A 12,211-nucleotide genomic window follows, 5' to 3' on the forward strand; every position below is an offset into this window, starting at 1 on the left:
TATCGTTCTTTGTCAGGTTATTTGGTGTTTTTGGAACAATCTCTTGTTTCTTGGAGAACCAAGAAACAACCTATTATGTCTTGTTCCTCTGTTGAGGGCGAATATTGTTCTATAGCTATCACTACATGTGAGTTGAAGAGGTTGTAGTCTATGTTATTCTCTCTTGGTGCTTTTGCATTCTCAGCCTATGCAGTTGTTTTTGTGATAGTCTATCTGCACTTCATATTGCTAAGCATCTTGTTTTCCACGATCGTACAAAGCATATTGAAGCGGATTGTCACTTTATTCGCGATGAGCTTCTTTCCAAGAATCTTTCTACATCTTATGCTCCTACCGGGCATTAGTTGGTTGATATTCTCACCAAGGCTCTTGGTCGACAACAGTTTAGTTTTTAGTTGCGCAAGTTGGGCATTTGTAATTTACATGTTTGATTTTTTCTAATGAGAAGCTTGATCCGTTTTACTCCTAATTAATTCTCACATTGACAACATACTAACTACAACTAGGGTGCTAAGCAAAGCTGAAAGAGACAGCATAGTGAACGACAGCGGCGTGAGCAGTGGTGTCGACTGAGAGGAGGTGTGGTAGGAGGTGGCTTCGTGGGCCACGTTATTGGGGTTTTTAGATGTGGTGAATGTAAGTGAAACAGGCAAAACACAAGTGGCAACAACCAAGAATTTTGGTTACCTCTTTTTTGTATATAATTTAAAAATAATCATCCAAAGTCGTCTCTTTACTCTCTTAACTCACAACACTTTAGTAGTTAAAACTCATTCCGGTTCTCCTGTTGCACCCCAAATGAAATAACACGCACTTTCTCCCCTTGTCTAACTGTCTTCTCTCTCTTTCTCCCCCACACCCCCCCAATCATACTCATTCGTACCCACATTTCTAAAATCCACCTCTCCCAAAATGCTAAAACTCCTCAACAAAAACCTCCGCCTACTCTACAACCGACTCCGATGGAACTATCACCGTCATTCCAAACCCAAAATCGTCGTTAAAAAGTTCCGAAAACGGGCTTCGAAAACCCACCAGTTCGACCCGGAAACCAACCAATACCACCATGATCATCCCTCTCAACAAAAACCTCAAAACCCGAAAAACGCCGCCGTTTACCCCAACACTCAATTAGGTGCCCAACTACCAATCCGCATTGCTACATTCAATGCTGCCCTGTTTTCCATGGCACCTGCAGTTGTACCTAACTCCAATAATTTCCCTACCAATGATTACAATCCCAATAATATTTCGAGGTTTTCGAGAAGAGTTGAAGAGAATGTTAAAGTCAGAGTTATTAATAATGATCGCCCCAAAGGCATACTTAAACAATCTCCTCTGCATCCTGCCAGCGTGAATTTAAAAAGTAATACTAATAATGAGGATTCATTGATTAGGCAGCAGCAAAAGTTTGCGAAATCAAAGTTAAGGGTGTCAATTAATTTGCCGGATAATGAGATATCACTTGGAAGAAGTAGAAGGATTGGGTTTGTAGACGAGTCGAAAACACCGAGCAGATGTTTATCTGAAAGGAATATTTGGATGAATGACAATCATGATGAAGGAGAGAGATTATTGAGGAGTAAAAGAGCAGTTGTTGATGTGTTAAGAGAATTGGATGCAGATATACTTGCTTTACAAGATGTTAAAGCAGAGGAGGAGAAACAAATGAAGCCTTTGTCTGATTTAGCTGCTGCTTTGGGAATGAATTATGTTTTTGCTGAGAGTTGGGCACCTGAGTATGGAAATGCTGTGCTCTCTAAATGGCCTATTAAGAATTCTAAAGTTCAGAAAATTTTTGATCACACTGATTTCAGGTTAGTATTTCCTTATTTTCCACCTTATTATAATTTGGCTTTCAACTTTTTCTATTTGTTACTATTTTATTTCGAAACTTAACTAGCCAATATGACTAATTTCAGGTATGTTAAATACTTTTAGACGTATTAAGAATTTAGCTATGTTTTTTTTTTTTTTTATTATAAAGAATTCAATTGACCAAGTTTACTTAAGGATAAAAGGTCGAATTCTCCCAATTCCGTTATTTGGAATTGATATTTCTCTTATCCTCCTACTTTTTCAAATATTTGATCTAAATACTAGACCAAGAATATTGTGCAGTACTACAGGTTGAGATCTAAATAGGGTATTTCTCCTTATAATTTAGAAAAATCAAATAATAAAGAATTGAACTGAAATTGGTTTCGACAAAATAATTGATGCAAATATTGTATTGATAATGTTAAATACTTAATAAACTTATTTGATGTTATAGAGTTGCATTTGTTAATGCATTGACAGTGTAGATAAAAAGTCATCATTTATGAAGAATTGTTTTATGAACAATTGATAATTGCTATTGTACTTGAGTTTTGGATTTAGGTAGCACTTGATGCTGTAGAACTGCCTTATCTTAAAACAATCTTTTAACTTTTCATTACAGTTAATGTCTCAATTTGCTTGCACAATGATCACCTTATGGTACGTGCTAGAACAATTGATCGTTTAAAGTTTTTGGGTAGCTTTGGCTCTTTTGGGTTAAATTTAAGGTCGAAATTTGCAAAAATGATAAGATATACCTCATTTTGCACTTAAGAAAATGGCTCGATTGACATACCTTAGTTTGCATGTCATAAAAATTGCTCGGTTAAGGTTAAAGAAATCATTTGGGCCCTTAAGGGTCAAATTTGAAGTCCGAATTGAAAACAATGACCATAAGTATCTCGTTTTATGTGTTGTAGAAGTAGAACTAATCGAGAACATCTTGATTTGCATGCCGTTAATTTATAATGGAAATTTTCAATATTTAACAACAATCTAATGTTTTTTTTTTTTTTTTTTTTTTTTTTTTTTTTTTTTTTTTGCTTCATAATGTCACCGTTGAAATGTTATGCAATAATTGAGGATTACGGGCCTGTTCTCTTCGACATAAAATAGTTGAACTGAACTGAATTGAACTGACTGAACTGAATTGAATTGAATTAAATTAAATTGAACTGAACTGAAATGAATAGTGATTTACAAGAGTAAAAGTATTGTCTAGAGCTGAATTGAATTGAATTGAATTGAATTGAACTGAATTGAATTGAACTGAACTGAACTGAAAATAAGGTGGGGAGAACATGTCCTACCTATGAGATTAAGAAAAAGTGATGGTTACCAATGGGAAAATCCGAAGACTAAGGATTACTAATGAGATTTTTCTTTTAATTTATTGTGTGCACTTCAGCATTATGTGAGAACTTATTGTTGGCCTTTCCTTGCTGAATTCCTTTTATGGCCTTTCCTTGCTACTATTTTCCTCTGTTATTTTTTAGAATAATTTGAGTGGTGCTGAAGTCTTGGATTATTCTAAAAATTCTAGCTAGTTTTGGTGATGTTTCATTTCAACAAGATTTCTTGTTATAAAATTTCATGGTTTGCAGAAGAAAAGAAAAGATAAAAAAGTGTCATTATCTTGAGTTTTTGTAGAAAAAAAGCTTATACCTTTGAATGAGTTGGCGTCAGGGGTTCATAGACATACTTGTTCAAAGTAAGCGGCGAAAAAGCTTCTTGTACTTCTTCTCAGAAAAAGAAAAAAAAAAAAAAAGAAAAAGCTTCATATACTTTATTTGGAAAAGGGGTACCTAATCTTTGGCATCTTTTGGAACGACAACTTGATAAAAAGCTTAAGCATGAAGGTTCTTAGAAAGTCCATACAGAAGAATTATTTGTATCTAATATATATTAGGGTAGGAAATGTAATCGTACAGTTACGCAATTACATAGATGTGTCATTTTATATCTCCTTCCAGTTTCAGTCCAAGCAACTTTGTTTAAAGTCTTGTATTTAGGCACCAAGCGTAGCTTTGATCTATTTGTCATGATACATGATGACATGATTTACCTGTACATTAAAACCACAGAGTTTGTTAGATGAAACCCTACCAGAAGATCTTTTATGGTGAGAATTCTCCATTACTCCTTATCATTCTGCTTGCCTCTAAGGAATAAGTCAGGCTAGGGCGGGTTAAATGAGTAAGGTTATAGTTCAATAAGACATATATATATATATTTATCAATCCAAAGACTCAATTTTAAAAGAACAATCGTTAAAATGTATGGACACGCTTTTTGGTCCACCCCTTATAGCGTGTTTTATGTGACATAAAACACTTAAATACACGTGGACACATTGAAAACTACTCCTTCAATCATTGCTCCATTTAAAGTTCATAAACTTTTAATAAAACTAGAGACAAAAAAGCTAGGTAGGTGATCATGAGCCCATTAGAATTCAAATAAGAGTAAAAAAAATAGAGTACCATAAATAGAGGTGGCAAATAAATCGAAACTAAAAAAATAGCATCTACAAGTTTATACAAACGTTTTCTATAATCAAATTCTCTAATTTTTAAAGGTCAATTTACCTATGTCATACTTGTAACTGCGTCCATACAACTCAGAACATCCTGGCTTCAGCACACACTAAAAGAAGTAATTTAAATGAAAGATTAATGACAATTATGCGTCATGGCTAGATTATAGGCTGTCTAACTAAAGTGGCACATAAGTCTAACAAGAAGAAGCTCAAAAGTAGCATCTACTTTTGTTAAAGGCTACCTAACCACTTGTGCTTTTTTGAGGCGCAAATACGATCCCTCCCTACAAGTGCAACTACTAGGACAATTCTATTTCTACCACATAGGTTGTCATGACAGTTCCAGATGATGTACAATGCAAAATGAAACTAATTATGAGTGAATAGCCCCATTCCACTTACTTTAGAAAAATGCATGTGTAATGTCCTTTTATTTTCTTCCAATTTGTGGGTCGTCACCCGTCATAGTTACCCAATTAGCTTCTAGCTGGTCCGCACTGTTGACCAGATTTAATAGTCACAGGTTAATTATTTCGTAGGAAGAAATATTAAGATCATGCACGAAAACCTTGTTTGAGATGGACGTTTGCGTTTCGAAATATTTGGCAAACTGGTATTAAGAAATCCGTTTCAGAATTGTTTGCAAGACAAAAAACGTAGGGTTCATATTGCTTCAGAGGTTTAGGTATATAATACTTGGAGTTAAGTACGCATTTGAGTATTAAATTTTGCCAAAATTTTCAGTTTGGGTTCTCACCTTTAAAATGTTTCACTTTGGGTATTCAAATCAAACTTGTGTTATTTTTTCTATTAACTCCAATTAAATAATTAGGGGCGGGGCAATTATGGGCAAAAATAATGGGGACCCTATACAATTTCTTTAATTGGGCCTTAATTTGTAGTTCAAAAAAGATATAAGTATAAGATTCGTATTTCCAGCTGGCTAATGACGACTATCTTTAAAATTTTAAACAACAAAATTTTGATGAATTTCATGTTCTCATTGTTCCTTCCCTTGCACTTTTACTATTTATCCAAATGTTTTCTTTTATCTAATTTTTAAATAATTAAAAATAAATATATTTGGGGTCCTTATATTCTTGGGCTCCTATTCCGTTATCGTAATTGCATGGGCCAAGAACCAACCCTGTAAAATAATATAAAAAAGTACTTTTGCACAAAAGAAAAATTATTTCTAATCACCAAGAGGGGTTGTAATTAATTTCCTACTGTTCATAGGAATTTCCATTTCCTTCGAAATTCTGTTTCCCATGAATTTTCTATTTGCTCCATAATAAACAATTATCTTATTTTATAATTCTTAAGAAATTCAACCACTCCTAATAAGTGTTCAGATCTGAATTTTCTTTTTTAAAAAAGATCAATATTTTACAAGTCTTTCAAAAGTACTAGTCAGAAGATTTCTGAGACGAATATATTTATACACTTCGGTTTCGTTTTAGCCAAGTCCCAAGATGCAGCCACTCATAATCAACTAACCTTTGTTCCTATTATGGGTTGGCTTATCATGTTTTGTAAAGTTGAGAATCATTTGCAATCATTGTAGAAGATCGACAGAAATTGTTCATCAACTGACAACTGCCGAATTATTGATCACCAATTATGATTCACCTAAGTTTTCAGTAATGTCAAAGTTTCCCGTTTTCTAAATATGGGAAGTGGTGTATTGAAGATAACATTTAAATCACTTCAATAAAAAAAGGTAAAAGATGCGCAGCGACTTCAAATGGCAACTAGCAACTTAGCAAGTCTTGTGCAGGTTTAATTATAAAAAAGTTATTACAAATTCGCTACTAAATGAGGAGTTTGTCTAGGCAACCAACCGTTTGAGTCTCTTAGGAGACTCAAACAGGGGCAATTTGGTTATTTTAAGCCTTGGAAATTTCACGCGCGTGTTGTTTAGTACCAATGCTAGGTTAGATTGGTACCATTGTCCGAAAATTTTGATACCAAAGTAAGGTTGCTTGGTACCAATCCTGATAACAATGTGATACCAATACCAGGTTATAATGGTACCAATGTGTAACTTTTTGAGTGTTTGAGTCTTTTTTGGACTCAAACAGTTGGTTACCAAGGCTTTCTCACTAAATGAGTCACTTTCTAAATAAAAATGATACTTTTTAACTCGAATGAGTTTGTTGAATACAAAGAGTCAAATTTTACTCTAAAACTAGTTATTAGGCTTGGGATATATCTCGGATAAGAAAAAAATTCATTTATTAATATAATACTTTATGGTAATAACACTAAATACAACTTAGTCTAGTTGTTAAGACTTTAGTATATGTACTTGAGGTCTTAAGATCAAATCCTATATTACACAGTTTCTAAATTTTTTTTATTGTACATAGATTACATGAATTAAAACTCCATAGGGAGAGCGTCACGTGACTCAGTTTCTTGTTTATGCACGCCTTTTAATATATTTACTAGTTTTTTTTCTTGGGCGATACCCCGAGTTAGTTACAACAAACAAATATGTTATTATTTTTAAATTTTATAATTTATTTTACTATTTTTCGTATTTTTTATCAATTAAAAAATTGAAAAATTTACGGCACGATATGATAAGTAAAAATAATTGAAAGGTTTGAGTTTGAAAACAATACCCTTAAAAGAAATTGTGTTATATTCTCTTACCTTTAAAAAATTAACCCTAAGAATATAAATTTCATGTCTAATGAGCTTAGATAAGTGTACGATCGCTCAGATAAGTTATAACACCTTCAATTTTTTAACAAATAGTTATAACAAATAGTTTCAATTTTTTTAGATGAATTCTGATAGAGTTTGTGAGAAAGCTTAAATGTATTGAAAGAGTTTACAACCTATTTATAGAACAACTATGACAATGAATAGAGGAAATAAAGATATTATGCTAATAATATTCTAGAGAATATGCTATACAAATTAAGAGATAATATCCTAAAGATACACATGATATCGTAAATATACTAGATTACAATAACTGAAATATTTGACTAAGATATGTACTATATGTATATCTTATAGTATATCTTCTATACGCCCCCACAAGATGGACGACCAGAGGGAAAGACCAATCTTGGAAGATAAACACGTGATAATAGATGCAGTAGAAGAAGTTGTCGGAGCGCTGCCATGGGTTTGAGCAACGACAGAGACGATGAGTAGAGCAAAGATAAAGGTGATGACTGTCCACTAATTGAAATAAGAAATAATTATAGGACGTTGGTGTGGGTGTCTTTGATGGGCAAAAAGATGACGGTGATTGGATTTGTGGGAAGGTGGACAAATGAGAAGAAGATGATAGCACTATTTAGTTGCAGCAGAATGTGGACAACAGAAGGGATATTAAGTTCCATGACCACATTAACATAGAGGAGGAGAAGAGAGAAAATGAGTTTGACATTGTATTGTGTTTTGCTTGCACATATTAAAAAGAGATTAGATGGGAAAAAATTGTGTTGCAGAGTGCAACGAGTAGTTTGTGAAAGTGGGGATTGATATGAAGGAATAAAGGAGACAAATTTTGTAGAAAAGGAAAGACAGAGAGAAAGGGCGCATTGCATTGTAATTCTACAAGAGGGTTTGGAGAGAGTTGAGTTGCTTAATGGGTGTTCTTCACAATTGTTGACACGTGAACCATTTATTGCAAAATTAAAATGAAGAATTATCGTATGGGAGAAAAAAAATATATGGGTTCCTTCACCACCATTAGAGGAGAGATAGAAAAATATAATGATGGTGACGGTTATTTAAAAGAGAATTTTATGGTTCTCCATCATGGTTTTGGAGAAGGAAATTTGTGTTTGGGAACACTTGGTAGACAAACTACGGGGTGTCAAAAAAGGGGTTGTTTCTCCGTAAAGGGTTTGGAGAAAAAAAGATGATAATTGGCATATCTTGGTATATGAAATACGGGGTGCCAAAAGAGTTGAGTGGAAGTGTGATTTTGGTTTGAAGCTTTCTGAGAATAAGTTTGATATGGTCACCATCATTTGTCGGCGTCGGCAAAAGGTTTTGATGGTGTAGCCACGATGAAGGAGGATGATGGTTGGTTTGGGAGTGATATTATCACTGCCGCCATTGAGGGAGGGAGATTAGGGAAGGGAAGCGTAGTTACGGATCAAAGCTCTGATACCATGATAGAGTTTGTGAGAAAGCTTAAATGTATTGAAAGAGTTTACAACCTATTTATAGAACAACTATGACAATGAATAGAGGAAATAAAGATATTATGCTAATAATATTCTAGAGAATATGCTATACAAATTAAGAGATAATATCCTAAAGATACACATGATATCGTAAATATACTAGATTACAATAACTGAAATATTTGACTAAGATATGTACTATATGTATATCTTATAGTATATCTTCTATAAATTCACTTTCAATATGTTTAGAAAAATTTAGGTAAAAAAAACTACTCTTTTTCTTTTACTAGGAATTTGTTGATGACAAACAAAACAATCTTAGATTTCTAAGCAAAATCATAGATCTCTGTGTTTAACTTTTTGCATTTTCCTGTCTATAAATCATTAAATTCGTATGAAACTTTAATGCGTTTCCATTTTTCTACATTTTTGTTTGAGGTTCCATTTCCATGCATCATCTGATGTATTCGGTGGAATATCTTGACAATATTTAAAATCAAGTGTTACACTTCACCCTTTTGCTATTTTAAATGAAGATAAAACAAATATGATTTTTCTCGGCATTTTAAAGAACAATCCATACTTTCACTCACTTAAAACAATCATTATTATTGGTCATTTACTTCAAGATGACATCCCCAAAAATACCCAACAAGTCCCAGAAAATTTGGGATTAATTTTGAGAAGACTTCTGAAACTTGTAAAACTCGAGTTCGTTCAAGTCAAATTTTTGTAATCAATAAATACTCATAGTAGTTGAACACGTCCTCTATTATCCTGAAAATATGGAATTTATTTAATTGAGCGATCATTAACTTAATTTCATTCATTATATCTTAAACAATATTCCATTATATTAGACAGTTCTTCGAGATTCAAAGAATTGTTCTTGAAGTAATACTACTAATTTTCTTCATAACCAAGCAAGAATTGCATTCAAAGTCAAGACCTATGCCAACATTAATGAACTTACTATTTCAAAATCATATCTTATTTGTCATCAACTTGCAACCTTTAGTTTTTTCCTAGTTTTAGCTTCCCTAGATATTATCTGAATCAAAGAAGAAAAATCCCCTTTAAAAAGGATAAACAAAACAATTTAGTGGGTGGGTGAAGTTTATCTTTGCTGCAGGCTGCAGCAGTGTATCTGTCATGTGATTATTTAAGATTTGTGGAAATCTCAGTTAGGATGCTGGACCTATTCAGGAAAGCTTTGTAACTAATTTTATGTGTGGTAGTAGTTCACCTGCTTCAACTGAATCTGACAATAGTACCATTGTGCTGATGTTCTCTAATTAAAATATACTAGTAGAAAGAATTCATTGCAGGACAAACGGCTTCTTAATTATATGAATTTGCTGCAATGTTTGGATTACATGTATTTTTAATTGTGTTTAATTACCCTGGTAAGTAACAATAAGTAGATTTAGAAACACAGTGAACTAAAGTTGTTGACAAATTGTTTTATAATGCAGGAATGTGCTAAAGACAACAATTGATGTACCTCAAGTAGGGGAAATGAATTTCTACTGCACTCATCTTGATCATTTAGATGAAAAATGGAGAATGAACCAGATTAACGCTATAATCGAGTCTAATAATGAACCTCATATTTTAGCTGGAGGTCTTAATTCCCTTGACGAATGTGATTACTCACAAGAGAGATGGACAGACATTGTTAAGGTATTCTACTCGCTTACAATTTATTACACTTGGATAAAGCCGTCCTTTGACTATTTTCATTTTATCATGCATACTCTCTTTTTTTTTTTCTTCCTCGCACAATAATTAAGGTAATGTCACTTTCAAGTTCTTGAGATGGTACTTTTTGAGCGCCATTTAATGTAAAATAATGGAGAAAGGTGAAAAAGTAATATTTTTAGGTGGAAAACGAGCAAAACAAATATAATAGTTATACTCCCTTCGTCCCATAATATAGTGCCTACTTCATTTTTGGTGGGTCAAATTTTTAAATCTTTGTCCGAATATTCTCATTTGTATATATAAAAAAACATATTCATGTTGGATCTTAGATTCGTCTCAATGTGTAGTTTCATAATATCAACTTTTTATATTTTTTATTAATACAAAATTGAAGATATTAAAGGTCAAAGTTATATCTTGGAAATTGTGTAAAAAAGAAACAAGCACATACGGAGGGAGTACTTTGTGGTGGGTCAAGTACCCCAAATAAGGAAATATAGCAAGTAAAAAGAAAACCTATATATGGAAAATAAAAATAAAAACGAACTGAGCATAGTTTTATCTTATTGATTTTTACTTATGTGAAAGTATTTGGATATATCGGAACTAATATGAATTTATCGGAACTCATTAAAACTTTCTTCGATATATAATTATTCAGAATAATTTGAACAAAATACTACCTAAATTTCTTGTGTAAGATGAAGAGGTGAATTACGAGACGTTTTTCATTTTGTACAAGTTAAAAAAAATTGATTTATTTGTTGTACAGTACTATGAAGACATTGGAAAGCCTACACCAAAAGTAGAGGTGATGAATTATTTGAAGGACAAGCAGTACACAGATGCTAAGGACTTTGCAGGGGAATGCGAATCAGTAGTCATGATCGCCAAAGGCCAAAGTACGAATGAAGATCATTAGTTACATTATAGTCATGTTAATCATGCTTATTCATTTCTTTTTCCTTTTGTCTTAAGACTTCTGTAAATTTCTCATCTTTTTCGACGTTGATCAGGTGTACAAGGTACCTGTAAATATGGAACTCGACTCGACTACATATTGGCATCCCCAGAGCTCGAATACCAATTCGTCCCCGGGTCATATGCAGTTTTATCATCCAAGGGAACATCTGATCATCACATAGTGAAGGTTGATTTATTGAAGAGGGAAGAAAAAATTCAAGAAATCACCCTTAAAAAGAAACAGCAACCTAAAAAACGAGTTGTAAGAATAACTAGTAATTCATCATCAAAGGGCATTTGGAGCACAGAAATGAGCTAGCTTAATTATAGTTTTTTCTCGTCCTTTTTCTGTAGCCTCTTTCATGTATAGAATGTGTGGTTATTGTTTGTTTGATTATAGGATAGTGCCGTTAGGGATAGTGTTTTACTGTGTTATAATGAGCTTAATTATTTTCCACTTTTCCTCTTTATGTGGACATTGTCACATTCTTATCATTGTACTAATTTATATTAATGAGGGAAGCCGGATGGATCTGCTGAGATTATGTACAGTACTAAATCACGTTAGGTTGATCGACTAGCTAGACCTACTTTATTGCTAAAAGAAATGTAATTTAACCCCAAAATCTTACTAAGATATTTGGAGTATCACTAAAGATAAAGTAAAAACAAAAGGATATTGTTTCTTCTACGAAACTAGTCAAAGTAATGATGTGTGGTTAGAGAGACTATAATTTCGAGTTGGAGTATAACATGAGTCTTGTACTTGAGGTCCTGTAAAATAAAGGAAATTGGCCCAGGGATGTTTTCAGGAAAGCCCCTCTGACACGCAAGTCAGATGAGGTAGAGAGAGAAAGTGAGTAATTATAGAAAAAGATGCGTTGGTTTGGATTGGTTAGATGAGAATTGAATACCTGCTCCCTAAGTGGGTTCACTACTTTTATAATGTTAGGGATTTCCCACACAGGATACCCTATTGGGGAACATCCATACTTTTCGAAAAGTTATCTGCCTTTTACGA

At 33.1% G+C, this 12,211-nt stretch overlaps 1 protein-coding gene across 1 annotated transcript; it reads left to right on the plus strand.

Annotated features, from left to right (window-relative positions):
• Positions 1-701: 701 nt before the first annotated feature.
• Positions 702-11,735, plus strand: LOC104884592 (hypothetical protein). The gene is made up of 4 exons (XM_010669275.4): positions 702-1,817; positions 9,999-10,206; positions 11,000-11,129; positions 11,244-11,735. The coding sequence occupies exons 1-4, from the start codon at positions 913-915 to the stop codon at positions 11,507-11,509; spliced, it is 1,509 nt and encodes a 502-aa protein (XP_010667577.1). The 5' UTR covers positions 702-912; the 3' UTR covers positions 11,510-11,735.
• Positions 11,736-12,211: the final 476 nt, after the last annotated feature.

The sequence above is a fragment of the Beta vulgaris genome, chromosome 7 (genome assembly GCF_026745355.1).
Source record: "Beta vulgaris subsp. vulgaris cultivar EL10 chromosome 7, EL10.2, whole genome shotgun sequence".
Classification (NCBI taxonomy): Eukaryota; Viridiplantae; Streptophyta; class Magnoliopsida; order Caryophyllales; family Amaranthaceae; genus Beta; species Beta vulgaris.

Excerpts from the sequence above, each read along its gene's own strand:
- LOC104884592 (XM_010669275.4), top strand. The coding sequence starts at position 913 with ATGCTAAAACTCCTCAACAAAAACCTCCGCCTACTCTACAACCGACTC. Across the intron at positions 1,818-9,998 it reads TTTGATCACACTGATTTCAG|GAATGTGCTAAAGACAACAA; the intron begins GTTAGTATTTCC and ends TTTATAATGCAG. Across the intron at positions 10,207-10,999 it reads GATGGACAGACATTGTTAAG|TACTATGAAGACATTGGAAA; the intron begins GTATTCTACTCG and ends TTTGTTGTACAG.